This window comes from Carassius gibelio, chromosome A7 (assembly GCF_023724105.1).
Source record: "Carassius gibelio isolate Cgi1373 ecotype wild population from Czech Republic chromosome A7, carGib1.2-hapl.c, whole genome shotgun sequence".
Classification (NCBI taxonomy): Eukaryota; Metazoa; Chordata; class Actinopteri; order Cypriniformes; family Cyprinidae; genus Carassius; species Carassius gibelio.
The window spans coordinates 39407208-39421985 of record NC_068377.1 but is presented as its reverse complement, the minus strand read 5'-3'; the positions used below and the strand labels follow the sequence as shown (position 1 = coordinate 39421985).

The window sequence follows — 14778 nt, the reverse complement described above, 5'->3', positions numbered from 1 at the left end:
AATGACTTGCTTATTGCCTCAAATCAAGTCTGCTGCTAGTTTTATTTGATCATATTGCTGCGTTTGACACCATAGATCATGACATACTTGTAGATCGATTACAAAAATGTAAAAATGGTATTCAAGGGAAGTCTTTAAGATGGTTTAGATCCTATCTGTCTAAATTGGGAGACATCTTTATCACCAGTAAAATATGGAGTGCCACAAGGATCTGTCCTAGGTCCTCTGCTATTTTCAGTATACTATTGTAATGCACTTCTAGGTGGTTGTCCTGCTTCGTCAATAAACAAGCTACAGGTAGTCCTAAATGCAGTGGCTACAGCCCTTACTAGTTCAAGAAAATATGATAATTTTACCCCAATTTTACAGTCTCTGCACTGGCTACCTATTAAGTTTTGTATCAATTACAAATTATCATTACTTACCTATAAGGCCCTAAATGTTTTAGCTCCTGTGTTTCTCTGTTTTGCCACAAGCTCCAGTCTGGATCCAGAACACCTGAGAAGAGATGATGCCAACCACTCAGAGGACCTCAGATGATGCTAACCCTGAAACAACATACAGAACTAATAAATATTGCTAAAAGTTTGATTGCATCATATAATAATTGCTGTTAATAGTGTTTATTGTCTGGTTGACTACGTCTTTAACTGATTTTTTCCGAAAATGTAAACTGACAGTCACCACTGTTAAGCTACAACTAAATATTGTTGAAACTTCATTTTCTGTAAAGTTGCTTTGCATGATTTGTATCGAAAAAAGCACTATGCAAATAAGCTTGAATTAAATTGAATTGAATTATAATGACTGGAATCTGCCTGGCAGTGTGTACAAATAATTGTTGTTCATTTAGGAAAGATCTGTAGAAAAATGGAAAAACTAAGCAAATTTTCTGCCAAGACAACATTTGTGAAGTATACAGAAATGTCCTTTTACCCTACACAAAATGAAAAGCATTATTTAAAATACAGCTAAAATGCCTGTGAAAAATCAATAAAGAAAATTATTTCATATTAGCACAGTACATTTTGACAATTTTTATGGACTTTTCTTCGAGTGTGACATACAACAACAAACAAACTAATGCTTAAAACTATTACTAGACTGTTCAGAATGTGTCGTTTTACTACATACAATATATGTAAAAAAATATGTTGAATATGTTGAATTTAAATATAAAAATATCATTATAATTATTTTTGTATTTATAGTACATTTACAAATATATTTAAATGTTTACATTATTTTTCAAAACATATCTAAAATTATCATATTTCAAATAATATGTTGTCGTCATTTTGGAATTTGAATAATCTCATTGTGAATTCTACACAATGACGCAATTTTGCATCACATAATGACATCATCGCCCAATGACATTACAACATAATTTATGGTGCTTTTCCACTGCATGGTATGACTCACCTCAGCATGGTTCACTACTTCACTGTACGGCTTGGCTCGGTTTGTTTTTCCACTGCAGCGTAGTATCGCTTTAGAGTGGGTGGGATTATTCAAATGTCTTTCTATTGCCGAAACTCCTGAAAAACATTTTCCTTCTGCGTGGCCCCATCAAGCTCTCGCTGGATCCGCTCCTGTTATCAACGAGAGGAACATCTGTACTTCCTCAACAGAGAATGAAACAGACACTTTTTGTTCTGTTGTGTTTGTGTCACAAGTTCAGTGATGCAGGTAGTCACAAATCTCTCCGTCCAATCAGTGATCAGCAAAGTATACACGCTACATTTTGGTAATGGTGTCAATCTAATGTTGACAGTAGATTTTGTGTTGTCATTGTGACTGTGCTGTGTGCCTGTGTCTTGAAATGGTACTGTAAACTGTACATCATATATATTACTGTAAACGTAGGCTATACTTCATTTATTTTGTTATGAACAAGCACACTGTGTATAAGCCCCCTATGAAACTTTTAACAGTCCCTTGGAGACAACAATGGCTCATTCAGTTTAATTCACATTTATTTGTATAACACATTTCACAACACATATTGTTTAAAAGCAGGTTTACAGAAAATGCATGTTTTTTTTTCTGTAACAAAACCTTTATAGTCTTTATAGGAGCTTGTAACAGTTGAAATCTAATTCACATTATAATATTTACAAATACCAGATATGCATTCAAGCAAACTCTGTGTGCATTTCAACCCATTGAAAATGTCATCATTTTGTATCTGGAGTCCTTGCAGGGTAGGCATCGTCTACTCACAGGTGCTGGGTCATATGAAGTCTTCACAAGAGTCTAGATTAAAAAAAAAAATTATATATATACATATATAATAATTATTATTTTTTTAATTACTGCACTCAAAGGATGACACGTTCAATAATTTATGTATAATGTAATTGGATTTCATGTTGAAAGCACTTTTTCGCTCTTACAATATCTCTTATTTCGCTCTAATCTCGGATTTCACTGCATGTTAAAGTTGATCATGCAAATTCAACCAACAGAAAGATGCTGGGCTTGAAAGTGACCTCGTTGTGAGCTGTGCTTTATACATCTCTCTGTTATTGACAATGAACAATGGACCTATTTTCTAACCTATTTTACCTGTTCCATAAACCTCCACCTCACACAGCGTGAGCCACATCTGGATGTTAGGGAGGTACATGTTCACATAACGACCTTCCATTCCCCCACAAGAGAAACTGACAGAACTGCCTGCTGGGACAAGTGAAGTGACACCACATCTACAGAGAGAAAGAGAGAAACCACGACACAATCAGCTGACCTGATCAAATCCAGTTCTCCTGACACGTTCATAACTGTTTTCATAACTTCACCTGGGATTGTTGTTGCCGTTGTTTTCCAGAGAGTTTCCGATGCGGATCTCTACTCCAGTCGTTTGCTCCGGCCAGCCGTCACCTCTGTTGGTGACAGTCACATTGGAAATGTTGTAAGAATCCAGCAGGTCCAGCCTCCACCACGGGTTGAGCTCGTTTGATGTGATGGAGCAGTATGCATGGGTTTCGTCTGGATAGGGTGTACCTGAAGGAGAGTATTTGATGCCGTCGATGGCCTGTGCAGCTCCAGAAGTGTAAAATGTGCTCGACTGTACAGCCGTTCCTTTCAATGCCAAATTCTCTAAAAACATTTAGAAAAACTGAGGGTCAAGACTCAAATGTGTGAAGTTTCTGTACATTCCATTTGCTTTTAAATGTTAAATTCCAAATGAAAACACTCAATTTCTATTTCCTCCTACATTAAAATCTAAAGGTAATATTTGTAATGGATCTACACTTACACAAACTAACTATAAGCAGTTGTATTTTATTACCAACATTAACAGAGATTAATAAATACTATAAGTTGTTTTTTGGTTAATGTTAATGCATGTTAACTAATGGGACTTTAGTTACTACTTTTTTACCTTCCAAGTTTTCTGAACTCCCCTGAATGGAAAAGACACCTGTTACAAAAACAAAATATTTATATTGCTTTCTGGGATAAATCAATATTATTTTGCATTTGATTATTAAAATATTTCCATAAACAAATAGTTAAACAGCATCTATAATTGTACATCATTTGATTGATGCGTGTCATTTTTACTCACCCAAAAGTAAGAACAGATAAGAGAGTCCCTCCATCTTGTTTTCTAAAGACCAATGACCAGATATCTGTGATGGTCAGATATGACAAGGGTGTGATTTTCCCCTTCTGCTCTCTCTTCTTCATCCCTCTTTTTATTTGTGTTTCTGTTGAGTCTCCACCTTTAGGACATTCTGACTGGATGCTCACTGAATATATTTCACACATCATAGGTCAAGGCTGATTTACTAAACAAATCTGGTGAAATGTAAATACTTTTTTTTTCTGGTTTGTTGTTTTCCATTAGCACAAAAAACTTGGGTAGATAAGACTAGTATTTCAGAATTATAATTATTATTAAGGTTTTTTTTTTTTTTTACATGCGTGTCAGCATCCATCCATGAGTTGCGTTTTTTTTTTTTTTTTTTAATTCAAATTAACATTATCTCCTAAAAGGAATAATCTAAATAAATGTTGAATCAACATAACAATGACGTTTGTAATGTTGTGTTTTCTTGTACGAGGCACTTTTCTGTAATCATTCAAGTAGTTTATACTGAATGAGAAAAAGTATTATGGTAAAGTATAATAAAATCAATATAGAACATTACTTGTGTAATTAATGAAAAAAAAAGATAGAGTCAAATATAACAAATATAAGAGTAACTTATTATTTTTAGAGAGGGACCAAATGTTATCTGGTATAGATTAACATTTTCTTCAATTTAAATAAATTTTACTCAGGCAAATTTATTGTGTGTGGAGCTCCCGATTTACATCCTGCCTGAGATCATTTGAATACACACAAAACAACTTGAAAATGATCAGCGGCCAGACTGATGGAGTGGAAATCATGGACTAAAGGTCTTTGGGTTCATCTGGAGCTTCTATAGTTAACATACATTGAGTCAATTTACAGAATATATTATGAAACACAATATAATTCATCATTGGACAAAAAAAAAAAGCATCTTACTACAGCTGTCTATACTATGTTCTTGGTGATTTGAATAGTTGTTACAAGAATTTCCATCTGATACATTGGATTTTTCTGTGTCTATCTTTGTCTTTAGCACTATTCGGACGGGACTAGTTTACTGAACTACGTTTGAGTTTCGATTCTTACCACCTGACGTCTATGATTTTCATGTACCAATTTGGACGGGACTAACATCTCCGTGTTTTTTACAGAGGTGGGAGGGAGTTTGTTTTGTGCATCTGGGCGTCACAGAGATCATGCGCTCTGTATGCGTGCATTTAATTCATTCAGAATGATTGCCTTAGTATTATTACACAATAAATACTAAATGGCTAGTATAACAAAACCATGTTACCGTGTGATTCCTTTAGTTTAACTTGTTTTCCTTTTTTTTATTAAATGTAATTAAAACATTATGTAACTGAGTACATAAATGAACGTGAGTAATCTTACCTGATGCTGATATTACAATAGCCGGTATTAACAGTTTACACGATCTTGCTCTTGATTTTATTATTTGTATTATTTTTTTATTATTTATTTGTCGCTAAGCAAATATATCAAACATCCGCGCGGTAAGAGCATCTACGGTAATTCACGTTGGCCAAAACACACAAGGAAAGCGGTGTGAAATAAAATATCACCGGCAATCACAGACATTCGCATTCGGACGGGATTAGTTTTCTCAGAGGATCACTGAGTTTGCTGAAAAACGGTAGGTAATTTGCTCTGGAATTATCACAGAGGTTGTGTGAGAAAAACACAGACGTAGCAGATTCGGACGGGATTAAAATCACCAAGTACGTCTGTGAAACGCAGATTTCTCTAACGACCCCCTGTAAAACTAGTCCCGTCCGAATAGGGCTTTTCTCTCACTTGCTGTTAGGTGACTTTGCCATAATTGGGCATTAAAAGTCCTTTACTCACAGAGATTAGGCTAAGCTTACATTTTTTTTTAGAGGAAAATGATTGAGTCCACTTTAGATGTCTTCAGTGCATTCCTGCGCTCCCTGATGGTGCCTCATTATTCACTCATTATTCTCATTGTAAACATGGTCAAACTTTTCCACACCTCAGACTTTGCTTTAGTTGCTGGTGCAACCAAAACGTAATCGCAAGCCTCTGTTTCACCTACTCAGCATCCATTTTCGCATCTTTCTCACACTAATCAAAACAAATCACATGACCACTCGTTTACCGAGCAAACCAGAGCGCAAGCCCGAGCTCGTGTAAGATGATATAAATTAAGCCCGAACCCGACCGAACACATAGGGTCTCATCGGGTCCCATCGGGTTCGGGCAAAGATCTTCAGCTCTACCCTCGAAAGCCTGAAATACAGAGCCCCCCTGCTCCCCACATAACAAATCCCCTGTATGTGGATGAAGCTACTGACCAGAATCTGAATATAAGAATATATCAAGTCAAGTCAAGTCAAGACTCCTTTATTGCCAATTCTTCCATATGTACAGTACATACATACATACATACAGTACATGCGTTACTCTCAGACCCCAAGTGCATACAGATAACATTAACAGTAGAACCTAAAAATCTAGATCAAATATAAAATGTAGATACAACTATACAATAAGGGAATGTAAAAATAACGTATAATAAAATATAAAATCAAGTTAAATAAAGCAGCGCAAGGCACATGGCAGATAGAGTGCATATAAGTGAAGTGAAAAAACAGTGCAGATAAAAGATTTTTAGTGCAAAAAAAAGCTTATTCAGTTCGATTAAATTGACAAAGGGCTCAAGAGCAGTTATTTTATTTAACTGACTGATGAGGTGGTAGAATGACGCCAGTTCCATGGTGAATGAGGGTGTGAACAGACCAATGCTGCACAAAGTGACTGGTGCATGTCATCGTGTATTAGTGGGGAGAGGGGGGTGGTTAGGTCCTGTGGATGTGGGATCTGTGTGTGTGTGTGTGTGGGGGGGGGGGGGTCATAGTTCAGTTGTGCCTGGGGCAAACGGGGAGGCAAGGCTGGAAAGCCTGCTGGATGAAGCTGTCCTTCAGTCTGCTGGTCCTGGCCTGGAGACTCTGCATTCTCCTCCCTGATGACAGCAGACAGGTTCCATAAATATCCTGCAGGGAGCGGAGAAAGACACCAAAGATCTTCTCAGCTGCTCTCACTGTGCGTTGCTGAGTCTTTCGGCAGGACATGTTGCAGGCGCCATACCACACAGTGATTCAGCTCGACAGGATGCTCTCGATAGTGCCTCTGTAGAAGGTCTACATGATGGGGGGTGGGGCTCTGGCTCTCCTCAGTATGCGGAGTAAGTAAAGACGCTGCTGTGATTTTTTTGGCCAGGGCTGCAGTGTTTTCAGTCCAGGAGAGGTCCTCTGGGATGTGCACACCCAGGAACTTGGTGCTGCTCACTCTCTCCACAGTTGGATTTGTGTGATGGTGTGCAGTCATGGGTCAGCAGAGTGAAGAGAAGGGGCTCAACACACATCCTTTGGGGGCCCCAGTGTTCAGTGTGATGATGCTGGGTGGTGCTTGATGTGTTGGTGCCGACCCGTACTGCCTGAGGTCTTCCAGTCAGAAAGTCCAGCCAGTTGCACAGTGAAGGGTTGAGCCCCAGCTGGATCAGTTTGTAGATGAGCTGTTGAGGGATGATTGTGTTGAATGCTGAACTGAAGTCTATGAACAGCATTCTAACGTACGAGTCCTTTCGTCCAGATGTGTGAGTGCTGAGTGGACGTCAGGGGCGATGGCATCATCGGTCGACCAGTTGGACCAATATGCAAACTGGAAGAGGTCCAGGGATTTGGGGGGGGCAGACATAATGTGTTGCATGACTAGCCGTTCAAACCACTTCATGAGGATGGGGGTAAGTGCAACAGGACGGTAGTCATTGAAGCAAGATGGAGATGGCTTCTTCGGAACTGGAATGATGGTGGTAGTTTTAAAACATGTGGGAACAACAGCCTGACTAAGTGAAATGTTGAAAATGTCTGTGAAGACATCAGTGAGTTCTGCTGCACAGTCTTTCAGTACATGCCCAGGGATGTTGTTAGGACACAGAGCTTTGCATGCATTGATCCTGTTGAAGTATCTCACGCTGTCTGGGGTCAGCATCATCATCTGGTTGCCAGGAGGAGGTGAAGTCTTCAGTTCAGTGGTGCTGTTTTGTTGCTCAAAGCGTGCAAAGAAGGTGTTCAGCTCGTTCAGCAGAGAGATGTTTTTGTCACAGGTCCGTTGTGGGGGCTTGTAGTCCGTTATGGTCTGTATTCCCTGCCACAGGCTGCTTGTGTCTCTGCTGTTACTGAATTGATGGGTTCTCCTCCTGGAGTGCTGTCTCTTAGCGTCTCTGATGCCACGGGACAGGTTGGCCCTAGCTGTTCTCAGGCCCACCTCATCTCCAGCTCTGAAAGAAGCGTTCCGTGTGTTCAGGAGTCTGTAGGCCTCCCCTGTCATCCATGGCTTATGGTTGGCCCGGACAGTGATGATTTATGTGACTGTTACATCATCAATACACTTGTTGATGTAGGCAGTGACAGTCTCTGAGTACTCCTGGATGTCAGTGGTGTTATTGCATGTGGCAGCCTGTTTAAACATGTCCCAGTCAGTTGTGTTGAAGCAGTCTTGAAGAACCTCTGATGATCATTCTGGCCACACTTTAATCTGTTTGTAAACTGGTTTGGTGACTTTAATGATCAGTCTGTGTGCAAGGATTAGCAGTGATGTGTTCTGAGGCTCTGAGCTGGGGGAGGGGGAGGGCTTTGTAAGCTCCTCTCTGTGTGGTGTAAACAAAGTCCAAAATGTTATTACCTCGTGTTGGAAAGTTAATCTGTTGGTGTATTTTTGGAAACAAATTCTTTAAATCTGCATGGTTGAAATCCCCAGCTATGATGAGAAAAGCATCAGGGTGTGCTGTCTGCTGCTCACTGATGTGCTGGGACAGTTCTTTTAGTGGGTCATTCCTGTTGCTGTTAAAGTTGTTCGGGGGAATGTAAACTGAGATGACCAGTATGGCAGTATATTCCCTCGCAGATAGAACGGCCAGCACTTAACCCTCCTATTTGACCCCATTCAATATTTAACGTCTGTAAATACATTATAAAAAAAAATCTTCAGATTTAATTAATTTAATGGGGACACCTCTGTAAACATAAACTTAAACTGCTGATAATTTTTCAATGTCCTTTACACATTTTGTAGCATCGGTGTTCTTTGGGGTCAATTTGACTCCAGGCTCTTTTAACTGTATAAAACTTAAGAAATATAAAAATTTAACACAGATTTTTTTTTTTTAAATCACTATAACTTGTAATAATTATATAATGTTCATTATAATTTTACATATATAATATTTTATAAAAAAAAAACTTCAAGCCGTTTGACCCACTCTACCCTGAGGGTCTACGTGGCAGCCATTACAGTCTACCGTGCCCCTCTTGGTGGCCATTCAGTGGGCAGACACCCTCTGGTTACATGTTTCCTCTGCAGTGCACTGAGGCTGAGGCCTCCGGCCAGAAGAAGTGGTTGATCAGGATGCTATCCTAAAACCTTGAGTCCTCTGATCTTCCCTCACCACTGGGAGTCAAGGCTCACTCGAACCAAAGTATGGCAGCCTCCAAGGCTTCTTTGTCAAATGTGTCCATACAGGACATCTGCAAAGCAGCTGGACGGTCTATGGCCCTCACATTCATCAGATTTTATGGTTTAGATTTGCAAGCCACTCACGGCTCTTCTTTCTCTTGCCTTAATTGTGTTCCTTGTATACACACTAGGATGTGGATGTCAACTTAAAAGCCTATTTAAGTAGTCAACAAAGACATAAATTACCTGAGACACAAACCTTTGTAAAAAAAAAAAAAAAAAACTATCACATTCTGGAGGTTTAAATTACTGACCCCAGTGGGTAACAAATTTTATCAGATTTGAGGGTAACAGGAGGGTTAATAATCATAAACTCCACCAGGGGTGAGCCACCACTGGTTTTTACTCCCGCGACAGGAGCTCTGTCCGCTCGATAGCACGTCAGCTGGTTGAGCTGAATAGCGCTGTCTGGAACACTGTTGCTGAGCCATGTTTCTGTGAGCACAAAAACACAACGGTCTCCTACGGTCCTCTGAGTTGAACGTAGTAATCGGATGTAGTCCAGTTTATTGTCCAACGAGCGTACGTTAGCCGTACTGGCTCGTACGCTCGTTGGACAGTAAACTGGACTACATCCGATTGCTGGGGATAGATGGCTTGTGTGGCTTAGCCGTTAGCCTAGTCCAGATACCTCCGTGCTTACCCCTCTTCTGCTTCCTCTCACACCGCTTGTGGCACCTCTGCTGTGGGCGAGATGCAGTCATGGGGGTCGGTGATGGTGTAGGCCTTCGTAGCAGGCCAAGATCCCGCAGCTGTTCCATGTGCGTGGAGTTTATCTGTAAAAAATGCAGTTCTGCCAACATAGAGCAGAAAATCGTGACTGTATGTGAGCTTACTAAAACACTGCGACTCACAAGACAAAAAACAAGAAAACACTGTTCTGTCGGGACAGAGAGAAGCCGCTGCATGTGGATGCGATGTCATGTTGGTTGGGATATATATATCAGAGAGACTCACACTGGGTTGCTGGAAACATTAATCTCTTAATTTTTCAACTAGAGATATTGCTCAAACCATCCAAAGCGTATTGAACATACCAGTATTGGTCATATGTTGTCGACTGAACAGTGGTTCCCCATGTTGCTACATTCACTGGAATGTGTTCAAATGAAAAACTGATACAATTATTTATAGCCCTGCTGAGCTACTTAAGTCCATGGGTTTTCACCATGTGTTTGGATATAAACTCACTAACAAAAGAAGAAATAGTGCTTAATTCACAAAATCTCACCTTCTTTTTCTGCCTTCGTTTGAACTGAGAAAAAGCCTTAAAATGAGAAACACAGTATAATGCTTAGTATTTTGTAAATTAAACAGATATATACTTTTCAAATATTTGCCAGTTGAGTAAAATTCTGTATGACTTCTAAAATAATGTATTAATGTTTTATGTAATTAGCTTCTCAATAAAAAGTGTATTGTTTAAGGGTATTTATATAACATGAAAAAAGAACAACACATTCAGTTTTAATTGAGGGTCTTTTGTTAAGTGTTTCTCTGTCTGAAAGATGAAGGTGAAAGCAGACTGAAGGTTATTAAGATATTAAACAGATTGTGTTTTACTTACCCAGTAAAAAACACAGACTCTTGTAGAAATCCCTCATGTTCATTTCAGGTGGTTTGTGATTCTTTCTGCTTTCATTTGAGGAAGTTTGAATGAATGTTTTCCCTGAGATAAACACATTAGTTTAATTTTACATCAGAGTCGTATGATACTGTCTCCCCTCCCACTTTTCACTTTGACTGGTGCTGGAAAAATGTTTACACACACACAGGTTTGTTTGTGTGAAAAGTGTGTTCATCCCATAGGCTTAATGGTTGTTATACTGTACAAACTGTATATTCTATGGCCCTACACCTAACCCTAACTCTCACAGGAAACTTTGTGCATTTTTACTTTATCCAAAAAAAAAAAAAAACATTCTGTATGATTTATAAGCGTTTTGAAAAATGGGGACATGGGTTATGTTCTCATACGTCACCCTCTCCTTGTAATACCTGTGTCATACCCATGTCATTATACAGAGTTGTGTCCTGATATGACACAAAAACAAGAGCAAACACACACACACACACACACAGTATTTTGCATCTTCTAGCAAAAACAAACAAACAAGTTAACACATTTTCACTAAAAATAACAATAACTTGGATCTTCAATTTTTATTGATGAATGATATAAAAATATTAATACTATTGAAATTGTGGTGGTCACTTTCATCTGAAGCAAGTCAAAGGATGAAGTCCATGTTGACATGCTAACATTGAATATTACGTGTAAACAGCAATAGTAAAATCCACCAAACAGTTTGTCAGCTGTCCTCTCCTGAGAGAAATCTGAGGGACAATCTTCCTGAAATACATTTGTATTTATTTTTGTATTCAAATTCAGTGGTACCACATTTTTACTTAAATTGTGTTTACTTAAAATGTGTACCACATTTTTACTTAAATCTGACCTATGACCATTTCTCCAGTCTAGATCTGTCATACTGCATGTTGCTGCACCTGCCATGTTTCGGTTTGTCTTTTCTTTCCCTTCTTATGGACATCTCAAGATCAACAGTCATTTGCATTTTGTTTTTTTATGCATGAAAGCATTTATAGCAATGTAGTAAATATTTGCCCCTCTTTGCCATTTGCCTCTACATCTACTGCTGTTCACTTCTTAGATGTTTTTCTTATTCTCTGAGTTTTCTTTGAGTTATTTGCCTAGAATCCCTGTTCCAAAAACTATGAATGTGAATGTAAATGTAGGGTGAATACTGGTAAAGTGGGACACTTTCTGATAATTTATATTCTGCATACTTTTTTTATTATGATCCAAATGTCTTAGCCGCTCATATGATACTATTCTAAATAGCTTAGGAGCTCTACTATACTATAGACAATAAAAAAAGAAAGAAACTTTAAACACAGGATGGATGACTCTTCCTTAAACACACAATGACCCCAAGGCGCTACTGTCAAACTGGGACACCTTTATTGGAAAACTGGGACACTTAAAACACATTCAGTTGTTATTCAAGTGTAGGCCTTATAAATTAAATACACAATAACAATATAAACTACAATATAAACAACAACAACAATAATATAAACATCACTTTTTTTAAGAAGGGGTGCAGGTACAGCAAATTCAACCCACCCCCTCCCTCGCCTGCCCACAATTTTTTTTTTTATTGGGTTAAATTTATTTCATACAAATAATAATAAAAAAATAATAACCTTCATTCACATCTCTTCTTGTAGGAATTAATTGATTGCACATAGACTTAATTTAATTTCTGCATTGTAGGTTAATCTACACGTCTATACATCCAGTGCAAGTGAACGCCTCCCCGTCTTTAATGAGGCCATTCTCCTCGCCACACGTCTCATGGAACCAGTCCTCGCAAATAATGCACATGATCCAGTCCTCTGTCTTCTTTGGATCATTTGCATCACCAAATTCGGCTTTACAAACATTGCAAATGTCCTGGCCATCCGAGCTTGTACCCTCCATCTTTCTTGTTTTTTTTTTCTTTTTTTTTTTTTTTTTTTTTTTTTTAGTAGGCTTTGTTTTATTTTTGAAAAGTGTTAATTGCGTGTATCTCACGGTGAATGCGTGAGAGCTGGCGTAGTTTAAATCAGTCTTTGTTGAAATATCTAGCTAACTAACTAAATGTATGAGGGACATATAAAAAGGTAACTCAATTCCTCCATTAGAATGACTTGAATGGCTGTCCCAGTTTGCCAGTAATACCCTGTCCCAATTTAACAATATGCTATTGGCAAACTGGGACAGTGTCAAAATCGCATAAAAAAACCACAAGAAGATTAATATGAATGTGATTTTAAAAAAATTCTGATTCACCATTACATCCTATAACAAAATATGTAACAATTACAAATGATCCATGAGTTGTTTTATTTTTATAACCTTAACATTATTTACCCCAGAATGCTATGTCATTTTACTTACCATCACAGTTCACTGCAAGGTTGTTAAAAATGATGTGTCACACCCCGGAAGTGATGTCATAGCCATAGAATTTTTTTTTTTTTTTTTTTTTTTTTTTTTTATCACATACTTGCTACTGATGAGCTCAGTGTAGTAAAAGAAACATATCCATGTAAAGATATAAATTATTAAGCTTAACTGTCCCACTTTACCCATTGTCCCACTTTACCAGTATTCACCCTAAATGTAAATATTCTCAAATTGCTGACTCAGAAGAGCAGGAGCATGTGAGGAAGCACACTATGGGCCCTATATATCTCCAGGCGCAATGCGACGCAATGTTTGCTAGTTTCAGTCCACCGCTTCTCGCATTTTCCCGTCCAGCGCCACTTCATTTAATTTGTGAATGTTGCACCCATTTTAGTGCCCATGGTCATGCTGGTGTAAAAAATAGGTTTGTTCTATTTTAAGAAGCTTAGAATAGACTGCGCCATAGACCAACTCAAACCCGGTCTAAAGTCTGGCGCAATGTTTTTTTGTCATTTAAAGAGCGTACACGCTACTTATTAAACACAGGAATGCACAGCAGCACACAAACACGCCAAATATTAAACATTAAAGGATTGCCATGCAAAAGATATTTTGTAGGCTAATGCTATATATATATATATATATATATATATATATATATATATATATATATATATATATATATATATATGACCGCAGAAAGAAGGCAGAAGGGCCAACAAGTGCTAAGCATCTTTCGGGGAACTCCTTCAAGACTGTTGGAAGACCATTTCAGGTGACTAGCTCTTGAAGCTCATCAAGAGAATGTGTGCAAAGCAGTAATCAAAGCAAAAGGTGGCTACTTTGAAGAACCTACAATATGACATATTTTCAGTTGTTTCACACTTTTTTTGTTATGTATACAATTCCATATATAATTCCACATGTGTTAATTCATAGATTTGATGCCTTCATTGTGACTCTACGATTTTCATAGTCATGAAAATGAAGGAAATTCTTTGAATGAGAAGGTGTGTCCAAACTTTTGGTCTGTACTGTGTATATATATATATATATATATATATATATATGTGTGTGTGTGTGTGTGTGTGTGTGTAGTGTTCAAAGCAGATCAACACCAACTACACAGACTCTATGGGGTGTATTGTGACATGATTAGACTTGGTCACCAGTCTAATTAAAGCCCTTCTCCATCAGCTGCTCAGTTTGGCCAGGAGGCCAGCTCTAGGAGGAGTCCTAATGTTTCAAACTTCTCCCATTAAGGGTAACAGAGACTACAGGCTTCTGTCAACCTTCCATGCTGCAGAAACTTTCCTGTACCCTTCTCCAGATCTGTGCCTCAATACAATCCTGTCTCGGAGGTCTACAGACAATTCCTAGGACTTCATGGCTTGGTTTTTGCTCTGACATGCACTGTTAGACCTCATATAGACAGGTGCTTGCCTTTCCAAATCATGTCCAATCAACTCAATTTACCACAGAAGGACTCATCTCATCTCAAGGATGATCAGTAGAAACAGGATACATCTGAGCTCAATCTTGAGTGCCATGGCAAAGGATGTGAATACTTATGTATTATCTATATGGGGTATTGTTTTCAGAATTTTGTGGAGAATAATTGAATCCATTTTGGAACAAGATTGTAACAACAAATTATGGG

General features: G+C 38.3%; 1 protein-coding gene across 1 annotated transcript; it reads right to left on the bottom strand.

Annotated features, from left to right (window-relative positions):
* Window positions 1-2077: 2077 nt before the first annotated feature.
* Window positions 2078-3640, bottom strand: LOC128017819 (fucolectin-5-like). Its single transcript, XM_052603396.1, has 5 exons — window positions 3578-3640; window positions 3392-3430; window positions 2805-3105; window positions 2572-2711; window positions 2078-2259 (listed from the first exon to the last, which is right to left on the bottom strand). The coding sequence occupies exons 1-5, from the start codon at window positions 3609-3611 to the stop codon at window positions 2237-2239; spliced, it is 537 nt and encodes a 178-aa protein (XP_052459356.1). The 5' UTR covers window positions 3612-3640; the 3' UTR covers window positions 2078-2236.
* Between the last annotated feature and the right edge of the window lie 11138 nt (window positions 3641-14778).

Bases quoted from the DNA above. Each gene is read 5' to 3' on its own strand.
- LOC128017819 (XM_052603396.1), bottom strand. From the start codon at position 3,611: ATGGAGGGACTCTCTTATCTGTTCTTACTTTTGG. The intron at 3,106-3,391 runs GTAAAAAAGTAG...AAATGTTTTTAG, and splicing joins GAGTTCAGAAAACTTGGAAG to AGAATTTGGCATTGAAAGGA. The intron at 2,712-2,804 runs GTGAAGTTATGA...TTCTCTCTGTAG, and splicing joins AACGGCAACAACAATCCCAG to ATGTGGTGTCACTTCACTTG.